Source organism: Gigantopelta aegis, chromosome 2, assembly GCF_016097555.1.
Source record: "Gigantopelta aegis isolate Gae_Host chromosome 2, Gae_host_genome, whole genome shotgun sequence".
Classification (NCBI taxonomy): domain Eukaryota; kingdom Metazoa; phylum Mollusca; class Gastropoda; order Neomphalida; family Peltospiridae; genus Gigantopelta; species Gigantopelta aegis.
In genome coordinates, this window is record NC_054700.1 from 54,400,702 (window position 1) to 54,417,465 (window position 16,764).

Sequence of the window (16,764 nt, forward strand, 5' to 3'; positions counted from 1 at the left end):
ATATTTCTCTAACTAGTGTTAAGTTGTTTGAATGGTGAACATGTGAGCAGTGACCCTCATGTTTTCATCTATGTTTCCATACTGAAGTCTATGGAAAACAGTATTATTGTTGTTATTGTTATTGTTATTATTATTGTTATTATTGTTATTGTTATTGTTATTATTATTATTGTTTATTATTTACAATAGTACACAGTTACCTTCTTTTTAATGTAAATCAATAAGTGGTTTACTAAATATTTTCTAGGTAAAATGTTTTTGTTATACAATAGAGAAAAGGAAGAGTTACCTTCTAGGCTAGCAACTTATTGAAATAAATGACTGGCCTTGGTGGTGCCGTGGTTAAGCCATCGGACATAAGGCTACTAGGTACAGGGTTTGCCGCCACCCATTTTTAACGACTCGGTGGATAGGTGTAAGACCACTACAACCTCTTCTCTTTCACTAACCACTAACAACATGACGTCATTATTTGTAAGACGCTAGCTACATTCTGTCACATTAAAAATGTTTCTAAACTCTTAATTCATAAATAAATATACAAGTTTTGTATTGTTATTGCAAAAATAAAAGTTATTTGTATTTACTGTACTTCAACCAATGATTTAAAGGGAATGTTTATTGAAAATCTACTCTGAAATACTCGAGTCAAGTCGAGTCGGGATTATATGTCACGTGACCTGTATTTTTGGTCAGTGACCGAAAATATAGAGATTTATCTAGTCATTATATATCTTGCCAATATATACAGTGATTGCTAGATGAAACAAATTATTGTTCTACCAAATGGATTGTTTGTATAACTGTTCATATGCCTGGAATTAAATTTTTTTATATTTATAAAAATCAAAATGTGGTTTTCTGCATAAATCTTTTTTAATACTTATATTGAGAATAGTTACCTTCCACACTACCAACTTATTGAAATGTACAATACATTTGTTGTTTTATCAGTTATATAACACAAATCACTTTTAATTTTAGATATCAAAAGAAATCACTTTACGATAGACCAGAGAACTGTTGTGATGAATGGCCAGCAATCAAAGCAGTCATCAGGGCAATTATGGCATCAACTACTGAACTACAACTGGTAACTTTTTAATATATCACATAGAATAAACAAGTATTTAAGTATCTGAATTTCAGATTCACCCATCCTTCCATCTGTATTAAAATCAATCAGGACCACACATATACCTGGAATATATTAACAAACCTTTGTCACATGTCTCCTAGTTTTCGTTGTAATATTGGGGAATAGAGCCGACAGTTGGCTTTCTCTGTGCGTGTTCCATAAACTTCTCATACCTGCCATTCCATGTATACTAAAATCGATTGGGACCTTCACTATATTTTCTCAGTATTGGAATACACACACAAATAGAATGTAGTACAAAATCCATTTCAAACACTGTCAACCCTCCCAGTTTCCATGTATATGGTGGGAAACTGCCAACATGCAGTCAGCTTTTTGTGTGCTCATTCCATAACATTTTCACACCCATCCTTCCATGGATACTGAAATGATGGAGACCTCCCATATATGGTTTTGAATACACATGTATCTAGGATATGTTAACAAAGCCCTGTCAACCGTCCTTTTCCTCTGTGGGGTGAAAAACTACCTACCTTTGGCTTTCTCTGCTTGTTACATCAACTTTTCACACCCATTCATCCATCTATATTAAAATCAATGTGGACTTCCCATACATGTATATGTTTTTGAATATTGGAATATAGATGTAATTAGAATATATATATTTTAAACCATCCTAGTTTTCCATGAATTGGGAGACCAGCAGTCGGCTTTGTCTATGTACGTTAAATCAACTTTTTACGCCCATTCAATTTTTTTTTTTATTTATATAAAATCAATGGGGATTGTATAGATTTAATGTTATTTTAATATAGGTGTTAACACAAGATGCTGGAATAGCTAACTGTATAGGCAGAATTGTTACTGGTAATATTTGTACCTCTTACGATAACGTCAAAAACACCCAAATATCTTCGATATATTTGTGTGGTGATGCACTAAAATATAGACTGAACTATAAATATCTAGGTCATATTATATGCAAAAACATGAAAGACGATAAAGACATTAAACGACAGTATAGAGCCCTTTGTGTACATGCAAACATGTTGTTGCAGGGATTTGCAAAATGTTCAGAATCTGTTAAAACACAATTATTTGTGAGTTATTGTAGTAATTTGTACGCGGGTGCAGTATGGGTGAAATTTACACAGGATACCATGAAAGATCTTAACATATGTTATAATAATGCATAGCAATGGATGATCGGACAACGACGACCATACAGTGCCAGCATGATGTTTGTCAGTCATCGAATAAAAAGCTTTGGCGCTTTACTTCGCTCAACAGCATATTCGCTGAAAAGAAAAATCGAAACAACCTCAAACGACCTACTTGCCCACCTGCGGTGTACAAATGTGTACATCAAATCCGTATGTGTCACTCGCTGGCACAAGCTACTGTATATTATGTAATCAGTTTTGTATGTGATGTTTAAATATGTTCTATGGATCACTGATCTGAAATAAAAATCTATTATTAGTAGTATAGTAGTAGTATTATTATTATAACATTATCAAAACTATTCAAACAGCCACCTGTTTTGAAAGATTATCTCTTTAGGCTCCCTTTGGTGGCTGTTTAACAAGTTTTATTGTAGGAAGGAGCTTTTTAATTGTAAAAATGTTGGTACCCTTAGAAAGTTGTGTAGTCTTATAACTATTACATACAAGCACTTCTGTTTCTCCTAAGAATTCTAATTCTGTTATGTAAAATTTAGGGTGTATATTACCAAATCAAATCCCATAAACAACAATAGTAACATATGTGGCTAAAACTCCTACCTGCAGCGTATCAATCGACATAAACGCCTTAAATATAAATACTACCACTCCTCACCCTTAAAGTGAATCAGAAAAAATTGGCGGTCAATTATAAGCTGCTCATTTTTGAGATAACGGGTACTAGCATCTATGACTACCCTAGTTCCACACAAAATTTGAGTACTTTTTTTTACAGGTACCCCATATATGTTTCAAGAATAAGTTTACTTGACACAGTGGTACTAGCTGAAATAAAATTGCATACATTTTTTTGCGCAGATGAAACTAATGTTTTTTACAACCAACACACTAACATTTATCACCAATCACAGGACTTGTGGTGTTCGCTTCTCTATCAAAAGATCAGTACACCTCAAACAGTGTTCAAGATTAACGGTATCCCGATATCCCGGGGATACCAGAATTTAATTTTGGATACCAGACTTTAAGAACCCAGTATCCCACCGGGATACCATATAATACTACCAGTATAACATACTGGATTAATATTACATCTATGTAGTTTTCAGTTCACATGATTTAACAAACTATAAGATACTGGATTAATATTACAGATGTAGTTTTCAGTTCACCCTGGATCAAAAATACCTGTAGCCAAAAAAAATTAGCCAAATGGGATTTTTATTAGCTATAATGAAATTGTTTCAGCCACAATTGTTTTGCTCAATACTGTGAAGGAAATGTTTTATTTATGGCATATGGTATTGAGAGATGAAACCTGCTGTCACCACTTCATGGACTACTCTTCGATTAGCAGCAAGGGATCCCATAGACAGGATAGCACATACCACAGCCTTTGATGTACCAGTTGTGGTGTACTGGCAGGAATGAGAACTAGCCTAACATGCAGGCACACTGATGGGCATCGATCCCAAACCGACCGCACATCAAGTGAGCGCTTCTTTACCACTGGGCTGCGTCTCGCCCTAGTACTATATAGAGTATTTATATATGAAAATGCATCTTTTTCAGCTAATTATGTATAAACTGGAATAAATCTGAATGACAAAACCGTATTCCTGGTTAACATACATTGTGTATTACTTTGATTTTTCAGGGGTGGGGGGGGGGGGGGATACACTGTCTCTCGGGTGTTGGAGGCCAGTGCCCCCTGTGACCACCCATTACAACTTCTAAGGCCTATGGCAGCAAATCAAGAAACGTACAAAACTATGGGGGGTGGGGGGGATATTTATGGAGGGTATTGTTTTTTCTTTCCTTTCCTTTTTTTACAAATAAAAATTTGAGAGTTGATACTTTTTTCATTATTTGTTTAAAATAGCATATTGTTTATGTTGGTTTGAATTCAGAATTATTTGTTTTTTGGGGGATGTGGGTTTTTTTAAGTAACCCATCAATTTCACTAATAATTTCATAATTTTTGCCATGTTGTTGACTGTGACTTCACTATCCCATTTACATCAGTTGTTTTCGGCAAAACGATAAAGCAATTTTAATATATAATATTTTATCTAACTAATGTCACGATCACTGTAAACTAATTTCATTCATTGTACGTTTCCCGCGATGGTGATTTTCATGCACACTGTCATCCAAGGGTGCAAAATTAACAAAGACAAAAGAAATAAACAAACCTGCAGTTCAGTCAGTATTCATTCATGCGAACAACTACATGTATATTACAGATGTAGTTTTCAGTTCACAAGTTGTAGGCAGCACTATGGAATACTGGATTAATAGTACTGGGTAGTTTTTAGTTCACAGGTTGTAGGCAGCACTTTGCAATACTGTATTAATAGTACTGGGTAGTTTTCAGTTCATGTGTTGTAGCCAGCACTATGGAATACTGGATTAATAGTACTGGGTAGTTTTCAGTTCACGTGTTGTAAGCAGCACTATGGAATACTGGATTAATAGTACGGGGTAGTTTTCAGTTCACAAGTTGTAGGCAGCACTATGGAATACTGGATTAATAGTACTGAGTAGTTTTCAGTTCATGTGTTGTAGGCAGCACTATATGGAATACTCGATTAATAGTACTGGGTAGTTTTCAGTTCATGAGTTGTAGCCAGCACTATGGAATTCTGGATTAAAAGTACTGGGTAGTTTTCAGTTCACGTGTTGTAGGCAGCACTATGGAATACTGGATTAATAGTACGGGGTAGTTTTCAGTTCACGTGTTGTAGGCAGCACTATGGAATACTGGATTAATAGTACTGGGTAGTTTTCAGTTCACAGGTTGTAGGCAGCACTATGGAATACTGGATTAATAGTACTGGGTAGTTTTCAGTTAATGTGTTGTAGGTAGCACTATGGAATACTGGATTAATAGTACTGGGTAGTTTTCAGTTCATGTGTTGTAGCCAGCACTATGGAATACTGGATTAATAGTACTGGGTAGTTTTCAGTTCATGTGTTGTAGGTAGCACTATGGAATACTGGATTAATAGTTATGGGTAGTTTTCAGTTCATGAGTTGTAGGCAGCACTATGGAATACTGGATTAATAGTACTGGGTAGTTTTCAGTTCACGTGTTGTAGGCAGCACTATGGAATACTGGATTGGTCTGGGGAGAAATCACCTCTGACACTGTCAGTACTATCTATAATCAGGATTAGTCTGGGGAAAAGTCACCTCTGACACGGTCAGTGCTATCCATAATCAGGATTAGTCTGGGGAGAAATCACCTCTAACACTGTCAGTACTATCTATAATCAGGATTAGTCTGGGGAAAAGTCACCTCTGACATGGTCAGTGCTATCCATAATCAGGATTAGTCTGGGGAGAAATCACCTCTGACACTGTCAGTACTAACTATAATCAGGATTAGTCTGGGGAAAAGTCATCTCTGACATGGTCAGTGCTATCCATAATCAGGATTAGTCTGGGGAGAAATCACCTCTGACACTGTCAGTACTATCTATAATCAGGATTAGTCTGGGGAAAAGTCATCTCTGACATGGTCAGTGCTATCCATAATCAGGATTAGTCTGGGGAAAAGTTACCTCTGACATGGTCAGTGCTATCTATAATCAGGATTAGTCTGGGGAAAAGTGCTATCTATAATCAGGATTAGTCTGGGGAAAAGTCACCTGACATGGTCAGCACTATCTATAATCAGGATTAGTCTGGGGAAAAGTCACCTCTGACATGCTCAGTACTATGTATAATCAGGACTAGTCTGGGGAGAAGTCACCTCCAACACAGTCATTACTGTCTCTAATCAGGACTAATCTGGGGAGAAGTCACCTCCGACACAGTCAGTACTATCTATATTCATGGCTAGCCAGGGGAGAAGTCTGGGAGAAAGTCATCTTCAACACTTTCAGTACTATCTATAATCACCCTTACCGAAATGACTTATATTTTTCACTTATAAGTGAAGTATAAGTCGTTAATACTTTTCAAGTATAAGTGACTTATAAGTAAACAATTAGGATTTTGTATGCAAATGAGGTATCACTTATACAAAGTATATGTGACATATAGGTGAAGTGTTAACTATATATATAAGTGAAGTGTAAGTCATTCGCTTATATTTAACAGAAGTGTTAGATATATATGTGACTTATAAGTGAAGTATAAGTGTAACAGAAACTGCTGTATAAGTGAAATATAAGTGAGGTATAAGTGATTCACCAATATTTAACAGAAACTGTTGTGTAAGTGAAGTATGGGTGAAATATAAGTGAAGTATAAGCGATTCACTAATATTTAACAGAAACTGTTGTGTAATTGAAGTATAGGTGAAATATAAGTGATTCACCGATATTTACATAACATTACTGTATAAGTGAAATATAAGTGATTCACCGATATTTTACAAACAACACTGTGTAAGTGAAGTATAATTAGTGAAATACAAGTGATTCACCGATATTTGAGAAATACTGCTGTATAAGTGAATATCTATCAAAGGCAGTGGTATGTTCTGTCCTGTCCAAGGAAAGATCATATAAAAGATGACTTGCTGCTTTTGAAACATGTAGAGAGCTTCCTCTGAAGACTATGGGTCAGAATTAATTATCAATTTAATTTTTTACATCCAGTAGTCAGTGATGAACTAATCATTAAACAAATGAAAATAGGCAGCAATCTGTCCTTGGAGGCCACATTTCAATATTCTCGGGCAATTGCTGTATTATTGCCACCGCTTACACACCATATCTGTTAACTACATGTAACTGTCCACAAAACAAAAATTGAAGCACAATAGTCTTAACAAAGTGATGTTTCATTCTGACTCACTAATATATATATACCGGCCTTGGTGGCGTCGTGGTAGGCCATCGGTCTACAGGCTGGTAGGTACTGGGTTCGATCCCAGTCGAGGCATGGGATTTTTAATCCAGATACCGACTCCAAACCCTGAGTAAGTGCTCCGCAAGGCTTAATGGGTAGGTGTAAACCACTTGCACCGACCAGTGATCCATAACTGGTTCAACAAAGGCCATGGTTTGTGCTATCCTGCCTGTGGGAAGCGCAAATAAAAGATCCCTTGCTGCTAATCGGAAGAGTAGCCCATGTAGTGGCGACAGCAGGTTTCCTGTCAAAATCTGTGTGGTCCTTAACCATATGTCTGACGCCATATAACCGTAAATAAAATGTGTTGAGTGCGTCGTTAAATAAAACATGTCTTTCTTTCTTTCTTTCACTAATATATCTGAACAGTATATGCAAACAATTATTTTATAAATAATATATATATTTATTTCCAATTGTTAGATTGGATTCTCTCACATCCATTTTCCTCAGTTATGTCCTGTTCAGTGTCATCTTGATATATGTCATCCAACATTCAGATGGGATTCTGAAAAAACAAATGTAGTCTGGATAGATCTGCTATGTAATTAGCTATTGTTTATTATTAATGTAAACATTTAGTTCTTTCTGTTAGTTTTAAAAAGACTACCCTAGAGAATCATAGCCTACCAAGTTTCAGGTGTGGGGAATCAAAACTTCAAGAGAAAACAAACTAATTTTCAGTTAAATTTTCAAGTTTACTTTTTTACCTGGTATCAATCAAATCTCAAGGATAAAACAGACTTTGAAATATTCAATGTTGACCTTTAATTTTAATTATGAAGAAATAAAAAAATAAAATACATGATATATATTTGAATGTAAAGAATCTGTACAAATTTTCAGGCCTACAAAATATAAACTATTACGAAAAGATAAAGGGTGTTGGACTGGAAGGGAAATAATGAAATTAAAAAAAAAAATACATGCATTTGTCTACATGTATTAGTTTGTACATGTATACTACAATGTACCTCATAGAACTGCATGCAACTCCTTTCAAGCTATAGGGGTAAAGCACTCGATTGATGCACGGTTGACCCATGATCGATCCCTGTCGATGGGCCCTTAGGGCTTTTCTTGTTCCAGCCAGTGCACCACGACTGGTATATCGAAGGCTGTGGTATGTGCTATCCTGTCTGTGGGATAGTGCATATAAAAAGATCCCTTGCTACTAATGGAAAATTGTAGCAGGTTTCTTCTCGCTTAATTAATGATTAATTAATCATCGGCTATTGGATGTCAAACATTTGGTAATTCTGACTCGTCATCAGAGGAAACCTGCTACAGCTTTTCTAATGCAGCAAGGGGTCTTTTATATGCACTTTACCACAGACAGGAAAGCACATACCACAGTCTTTGTCCAGTTGTGGTGCACTGGTTAGAATGAGAAAAAGCCCTGCATGTTTGTCACTGACCATACATGTGATGTCAGATTCTGTTCAAATGTAAATTGGAAGTTACTTTTTTTATTATTAAAATGTTTAATTCAAGATGCTCACTCAAGAATATGGGCGGACAAGGAAGAATTGAAAAAAAAATAAAAAATTCTAATGTTAAGGAAAGTGTAAAAGTTATTATCCTGAAATAGATGTTTTAAAAATTACCAACCAACTGTCATGCAGAGATTGCATTTCCTACTAACCTGATAACACATGTTAAAGTTAATTTCCAAGTGATCTGGTATAATCAAACATTTTTGAATAATTATGTATAATGGCTTGTGACATTGAACGACCACCTCTTATGCATCAAGTCATGCATCTTAAAACAAGATTATTGTTTGCTAAATACATACCAGTCACAAATGTTTCCATAATATGATGACTAGAATGCGCTGACGATTTTTCTGGAAAAAAAAAAAATATATATATATACTCTTCAAAAGAAGAAACGCAAAACCACATTGTCGTAACATTTGGAGAATTGATTTAATTATTGAATGGTGAGTCCGATAATTACCAAATGTTGCAGGATTGTTCACAATTCACTCTAGTCCATTGTGAGTAAGTGATAGGACACACCACCAAGGTCAAGGTCATCTGGAGTCAATACCGGGTGTGGCCTCCGCGTGTGTTGACAACTGCCTGGCACCGCCTGCCCATTGAAGCAACCAGAGTACGGATGACGTCCCGGGGGATGGTGGCCCACTCGGCCTGCAAGGCTGCTGCCAGCTCGGGCAGGGTCTGGGGCTGTGGTTGTCGCTGTCGGAGGCGTCGGTCCAACTCGTCCCATAGATGCTCAATTGGGTTTAAATCTGGTGATATCGATGGCCAAGGAAGGACATTAATGTTGTTGTTCTGTAGGAAAGCCGTTGTGAGACGTGCTGTGTGAGGCCTGGCTTTGTCATGTTGGAACACTGCGTTGGCGTTGGCCATAACTGGAACGATGTGTGGCCGGAGGATCTGTTCAGTGTAGCCCTGTGCATTCAGGTTGCCCTGCACGTGGACCAGGTCAGTTCTGCCAGTGTGTGAGATAGCTGCCCACACCATGACACTACCCCCGCCGAATCTGTCCACTTCCTGCACGCAGTTTGCCGCATAACGTTCACCACGACGCCTATACACGCGACATCTTCCATCATGACGTCGGAGCAGAAATCGGGACTCGTCACTGAACCACACCTGTCTCCATCGCAGTTGAGGCCATTGTCGATGAATCTGGCACCACTGCAGTCGGAGTCGACGGTGTTGTGGTGTTAAGATGACACCTCGAACTGGACGTCTGGCACGAATTCCTACCTCACGTAGGCAGTTCCGTACGGTCTGGTCGGATATCCTGCGCAAACCTGGTATTGCTGCGGCTGTGGAGGTGGCAGTAGTCAATCGTTCCCGAAGGTGGCGTACCCGGATGTAGCGGTCCTGCCCGGGGGTAGTGACCCGTGGTCGACCGGATCTAGGGAGGTCACGTGTTGATCCATGTTGCTGGTAACGGTCCCACAGTCTGGAGATGGTGCTTGGGGACACATGGAATGCCCTGGCAACGGCCGTTCTGGATTCGCCTGCGTCTAGTCGGCCGATGGCATTGTTTCTCTGCGGTTCACTGAGACGTGGCATGTCCTGGATTGTCAACTGTCGGCCAGATACAGAGGCCAGGCAAGCGAACACCCTGCACTTTTATACTGTCGGTGTTCATGTTGCACGTGCAGACAACGCACGTGCAGTGGTGACATGGTTTGCACGTGGCTGCAGTTTTTGCGAATATTCACATTTTGGAACTTTATTGTACAGTAGCTGCGTTTTATCGAATGTAACCGTGGGAATGTGTTTGGGACATGCAATGACCTTATATTCACAAAGCATGAACCGGTAGGAAACATAAAATCGGAGTTATAACCCATTTGTACCCTTTTGCGTTTCTTTTTTTGAAGAGTATATATATATAACTTGTGTTTGTTGTAATCAAAGTAAATGTCCATTTCATCCTCATGCAAACCAATCCATCTTCAAAGGTATGTCAATATCCTATCCAAGAATTTTCCTGTGTCAGTTTAAGAGTTTTATAGTTTTTTTCAAAAGAGAAGACAAGCGTTTTGAAAAGAAATTAACTGGCATGGGGCGAAAAGGCTTGATACCACACCCCAGTCAAAGTAATATGAAACAATTTTTATAATATAAATACAAAATGCAACCAAAGTGCTATCCTGTTGTGGAATTGTGCATAGAAAAAAATACATTGCTACTAATTAATTTTTAGCAGGTTCCCTCTCAAAAGTTATATGTCAAAATTACCTGTTTGACATCCAATAGCCAATGATTAATAAATCAATGTGCTCTAGTGGTGTCTTTAAACAAAAACTTACTTTTTGTATAGACAATGAATCCATGACGTTTTGCCCCCAGTTTGACCTGTTCGCCCCATGTACCAGTTCGCCCCCAACTGTTTGCTTGTTCACCCCCAACTATTTGTCAGTTCGCCCCCAAATCCCAATTATTTCTTACTTTTAAACAATTACTGTATTGTTTCTTTAGAGGCATGTTAAACTGTGTGTGTGTGTGTGTGTGTGTGTGTGTGTGTTTCTTTTCTTAGAGGGGAGGGATTGTCATCTTTCCACGATTTGGTTGGATCCTGAGTCAGTGCAGGAACATTTGACATAATCACCAGTTTAATTAATTAATTAGTACATATAAATCTTTATGGGGGTGAACTGGTACCTTTGTGGGGGCGAACTGGTTAAGCACGCAAGGGTGAACTGACATCCGATTTGGGGGCGAAACGTCTGGTACCCTAAACAATTGAGGTTTATTGTAGCCCAAACCAAATTTTACTTTCAAATAATTAATTTTGTATGTACAAAAAAAATATGAATGCATGACGTTGCGACCCCAAGCCTGATCACCAGAAAGGATTATAAAATTTACACATTATGTTGCTTAAAATTATAAAACAAAATGTTTTATAAGCATAAAAAAAAGATCAATTAATAACTATCATTACATTAATTCTAACAAATATTAAAACAATTTGTTGGGGAGTGGGGGAATAAGGAAGACTTGCCAAACAACCAATTACCTAAGCCAAAATCATTTTTATTACCTAACATAATATTAGGGGAGGGGGCGAACTGTTTTGGGGACGAAACATATGGTACCCCAAAACAATATATATTACTGTAACAAATCTGTATATTTCCAATACTTTCCTGAATAATCTGATTTGTTGTCTGTCCTTTTTCTACTTATGTTTGGTTTCTTAATTTTATTCTTGGTTTCTGAACTTCTTATACTAACATCTTCTGGCACCCTATTAGCACTTTAATCAGCCTTCTATGAATCAGATTATTGATGGGTAAAGTTACAGGAACGATCATTCAGATCCATTGATTTTCCAAACAGTGGCATGAGACCATATAATATTGTAATGTTTAGGCTTGGATTTTATAGTTAATATTACGTTGTGTAATATTTGGGGAGGGGTTAAACAATAATAATGTTATATTGTATTTTGGGATATCATTTGAGAAGATAATCAAGTTAGATTTGTTTATTTTATTTACGTAATTTTTGTTGTAGCGATGTATACTTTTCGGCAATATTCGGCTATAATTAAGTTTGTCGTTAATCTTCGTTATTTCTACGAAGAATTATTATGATAGGTTAACCAATCGTCATGTCCGATTAATGTCATGTCATTAATTTGGACCAATGAGAGCCATTCCATGTATTAATGCTAGATTTGTCCATCCGTTTACTCACTTCTGACTTTCCAACCACAGGTACAACATGTGTGTTTGTTGATTGTGGGTTTTTTTATGTGTAGATTTTGAATGGCTCTCTCTCGCTCGGTTATTCCAAATTGTGTTTTAGATTTATTATGTGAGAACCGACAATGATAAGCTATTTATTTATTATGTAATTCATTAACCAAATGGTAGTGTATTTTCGTTAGTTGTCACCGTCTCGCATTGCATTACCGTAAACCTTAAAATTATTGTTAGGCATATTTTGCATTGACACTTGAGAGGTTACTAAAGTATTTTTTGAAAGAAGATTATTGGAATTTCGGAGAGAGGAATGGAGTGAAGGAAATATTATTTCTGTCTCGTAAATTACCAAGTATTCCACGTTTTGAAATCTTGTGGTTTCACGAGTGGAAATGAATGTTTAGGTACGTTTTCGATGGATTTTCATTCTCTTAGAATAAACAAATGGTAATCCATATTGGGATTCTTAATGTTTCATTGGCGGGGAATTGAATGGTGGTTGAGTTGTGCGAAATTTGAATAACTATTATGTAACCTGTATCTCTCAATGTCAATCATGAAATCTATTAAAAATCTTAATTATTTTGCTGGTTAACTGTAATTGTTTTTATGATCTATTGACACCCTTAAATAAACACTGTGAAAAAGGACGACTTATGTGATTATTGTATTAGTTAGTGAGAAAGGTTAATCATGAGTTTACATATTAAAATGTGATTTTTGGAAGTCTACGACCGAAAGGGGTAGCCGAACCCAGCAAGGCATTTTTAGAACTGTATTTAATTCGATTCTAGCACCGGTCTATAAGTGGGCACGTGCTGAGAAAGCGAAATCGTTACATTGGAACCTCCGGCGGGACTCTAAAATAAAACAACTAAAATAAAAATAAAAATAATAATAATAAATTAATTAATTAATTTTTGTTAAAATAAAGTTGCATATATTTTTTTTGTTGATATGGATAGTCAAGAGCATGAAGTATTTGATATGGAAAGACAAAGGTTAGAAAGAGAGATTGCAGAAACCCGCGCTAGACTGTCGGCAAGCGAGACGTATGACCGTAGACCGTTTTTGATAAATGAAAATAGCTATCACGAGGGAGACAGAGTCATTCTACAACCTGTAGTAGTGTCCGAGACCATAGATTTAGGTCATGATTATACAATGCCTCCTACTAGCACTCCAAATATTGTGACATGTGACCTACCTAGTTTGGTGAGGGACGGGGAAGAAAGAGTTGGGATGGGTAGACCGAAAGTTATGCCCGATACATACGCTGGTCAAACAAGTTGTAGAGATTGGCTTACTCACTTTCAGTTGTGTGTAGGAATAAATAATTGGTCGGAATCTCAGGCATGTCAGTTTCTAGCTGTTCAGTTAAGGGGTAATGCATTACAGGTTTACAGTGATTTGCGTGTCCATGAGAAAAACAATCTAAAATCAATTACGTCTGCTCTTTTGAATAGATTTGAGCCTGAACGAAATGCGGGTGTATATTGGACACAGTTAAGGAATAGGTTGAGGAGAAAGGGAGAATCATTATCTGAATTAGCAGGAGGTATTCAACGGTTGGTGGGTTTAGCGCATCCATATGCTGACGATGTGACCCAAAACAATATTGCTGTTCAACAGTTTATCGAGGCTTTTTAGGACCTTGATATAAAAAAACAGCTGAGAAGAGCTCAACCTGTAACTTTGTCGTCAGCATTACGCATAGCCCTTGATGAAGAAAGTTACCAAAGGCTAGATGGTAAAGCTAAAATAGGTCAGGTTGGGGGGAACAGACTGGAGATTGATGAGATGAAAAGTAAAATGGAAAGGTTGCAGGATCAGTTACAGCAGTGTTTGACAGAAATGAATAACATAAGAAGTGGGAGAAACAGGGTGGCCGATAATTCTGGAATGGAAAATGCGGGTAGTAGCTTTCAGACCCCGGGAGTGATAAATGGACATAGGCCAAATGTAGAAACCAGGAATAAGGTAGATGGGCCTTCTCAGTGCTTTAGATGTAGGGAATTTGGTCACATACAACGTTTCTGTCCATTAAACGGACCCAGACCAAGGTAGAGGGCGTATCTTGGCCTCACAAAAAGGCCCAAAGCAGAAGTGTAGTTCAGTATGTCAGAGTAAAAATAAATGATCAAGAAATTGATTTTCTTTTGGACACGGGTTCTGATGTTCTAAACGTAGATTTGTTTGAAATTGCCTTCGGAAGTGAGATGCCTGAACTATATCCGTTAGGTTATGAATTTAGAACAGTGAATGGTGCAGAGTTGAAGGTTAAAGGGGCTTGTTTGTTGGATATTTGCTTGGGTAAATATTTGTATGAACAGGAAATAGTGATAGCTGAGATGGAGGAAGGAGGTATACTGGGAATGAATTTCTTGAAGGAATATGGTGTATCACTTAACCTCATTTGGAATTGGAGAACAATACTATTTCATTACATGATGAACCTTCTGAGTGTAAATGTTGTAGGATATTTGCAGAACAGAACATCCTCATACCACCTAATTCTGAAGTCATAGTCATGGGTAAGGTGTTGAAACGAGGTCCAACATATCAGGAAGGGTTAGTCGAACCAAATACTAGATTAGCATTGATAAAGGGTTCTCCATTAGCTGCAAGATCACTAATAACACTTGGTAAACAATCCAAAGTGCCAGTAATGATTTGTAACATGTCTGATGATATAAGTGTTATAAACCAGGGATTTCAGTTGGGAACGGTTTGTCCAGTTAAAGTCTGTAAGTCAAATGTTAATGAGGCAGAGGATGCAACTGAAGTTGATGAACTTTTGGAGAAATTGATTCAGGATACTCAGGAGAATGTAGAGATAGGGAAACGGGATATAATCCGGGAATTTCTCATAAATAATGCTCAAGCATTCATGAAAGCTGATAAGAAATTGGGCAGGTGTAATAAGTTATTACATGATATCATTGTTAATGATTCTTTGCCTATTAAACAAAGACCATATCGGATTCCTCAGTTTAAGAAACAGGAGGTAGATAAGCAGGTTGACGAAATGTTGAAGGAGGGAATTATTTCACCTTCTGAAAGTCCTTGGGCCTCTCCTGTAGTTCTGGTGCAAAAGAAAGATGGTACCATGAGATTTTGTATAGACTACCGTAAATTAAATCAGGTGACTAAAAAAGATGCGTATCCTCTACCTAGAATCGATGATAGTATTGATAGTTTGAATGCGGCACAGTATTTCTCAACTTTGGATCTGGCATCGGGATATTGGCAAATGGGTTTGACAGATGATGCAAAGGAGAAAACAGCTTTTACTACTGGCACTGGGTTGTATCAATTCAATGTTTTACCATTTGGGTTATGTAATGCTCCTAGTTCATTTGAGAGATTAATGGAAAGAGTCTTAAAAGGCTTACATTGGAAAACCTGTCTGATTTATCTTGATGATATAATTGTGTATGCCCAATCTTTTGAAGAACATGTACAAAGGTTACACCAAGTGTTAAGTTGTTTGACCGAGGCAGGTTTAAAGTTGAAACCTCAAAAATGTTGTTTGTTTAGACGTGAAGTTTTGTACTTGGGATATGTAGTGGGGAAGGATGGAGTTAAGTCGGATCCGCAGAAAATAGAAAAGATAAAACATTGGTCTACTCCAAAATGTGTTACTGAGGTTAGGAGTTTTATAGGTCTTTGCTCATATTACAGGAAATTTATTGATAAATTTGCTGAAATAGCAACTCCTTTATTCCGCTTGACAAGAAAACATGTTAGATTTCTGTGGGATCCTTCGTGTCAAGAAGCTTTTGATTACTTAAAATTGGCATTACAGCGGTCTCCTGTATTGGCCTATCCAGACTTTTCGAAACCCTTTATTTTGGATACAGACGCTAGTGATGATAGTTCAGGGGCAGTATTGTCTCAGATACATGAAGGGGAAGAGCGAGTGATAGCTTATTTTAGCACTACTCATTGTAACACTGAGAAGAAATATAGTGTGACTAGAAAGGAATTGTTAGCAGTTATTAAAGCTGTTAAGAATTTTAGACATTATCTGTATGGAAGACAATTTTTGTTGAGAACTGATCATGCTTCTTTCAAATGGCTTATGTCTTTTAAACAACCCCAAGGTCAGGTTGCTAGGTGGATTGAGTATCTGAACACATTTAATTTTAAAATCGAACATCGTTGTGGGAGTAAGCATATAAATGCAGATGCATTAAGTAGAATGCCTGTAAAGTGTAGTAGCTTGATAGTTCGTGATTTTGGTTGGAGCAAGGAGGACATAGCAATGGAACAGGGGTCTGATGTAGTTTTAAAAGTCATTATCAGTCTAATGAAAGAAAATAATGTTAGGCCAGATTTCGAAGTTGTGAAGGATCAGAATTGGCAAGTCAAAGCATATTGGGGTCAATGGGAACAACTGGAACTCTGTAATG

At 37.2% G+C, this 16,764-nt stretch overlaps 1 protein-coding gene across 2 annotated transcripts in view; it reads left to right on the plus strand.

Moving 5' to 3' along the window:
* The window catches only part of LOC121387191, a 70,500-nt gene that overhangs the window by 20,932 nt on the left and 32,804 nt on the right, over nucleotides 1-16,764 (plus strand). For both annotated transcript variants that reach the window (XM_041518220.1, XM_041518227.1), the window contains one exon: nucleotides 985-1,093. In XM_041518220.1, the coding sequence (XP_041374154.1) occupies nucleotides 1,067-1,093 (27 nt within the window). In that variant the 5' untranslated portion in view covers nucleotides 985-1,066. The remainder of the gene's footprint in view (nucleotides 1-984; nucleotides 1,094-16,764) is intronic.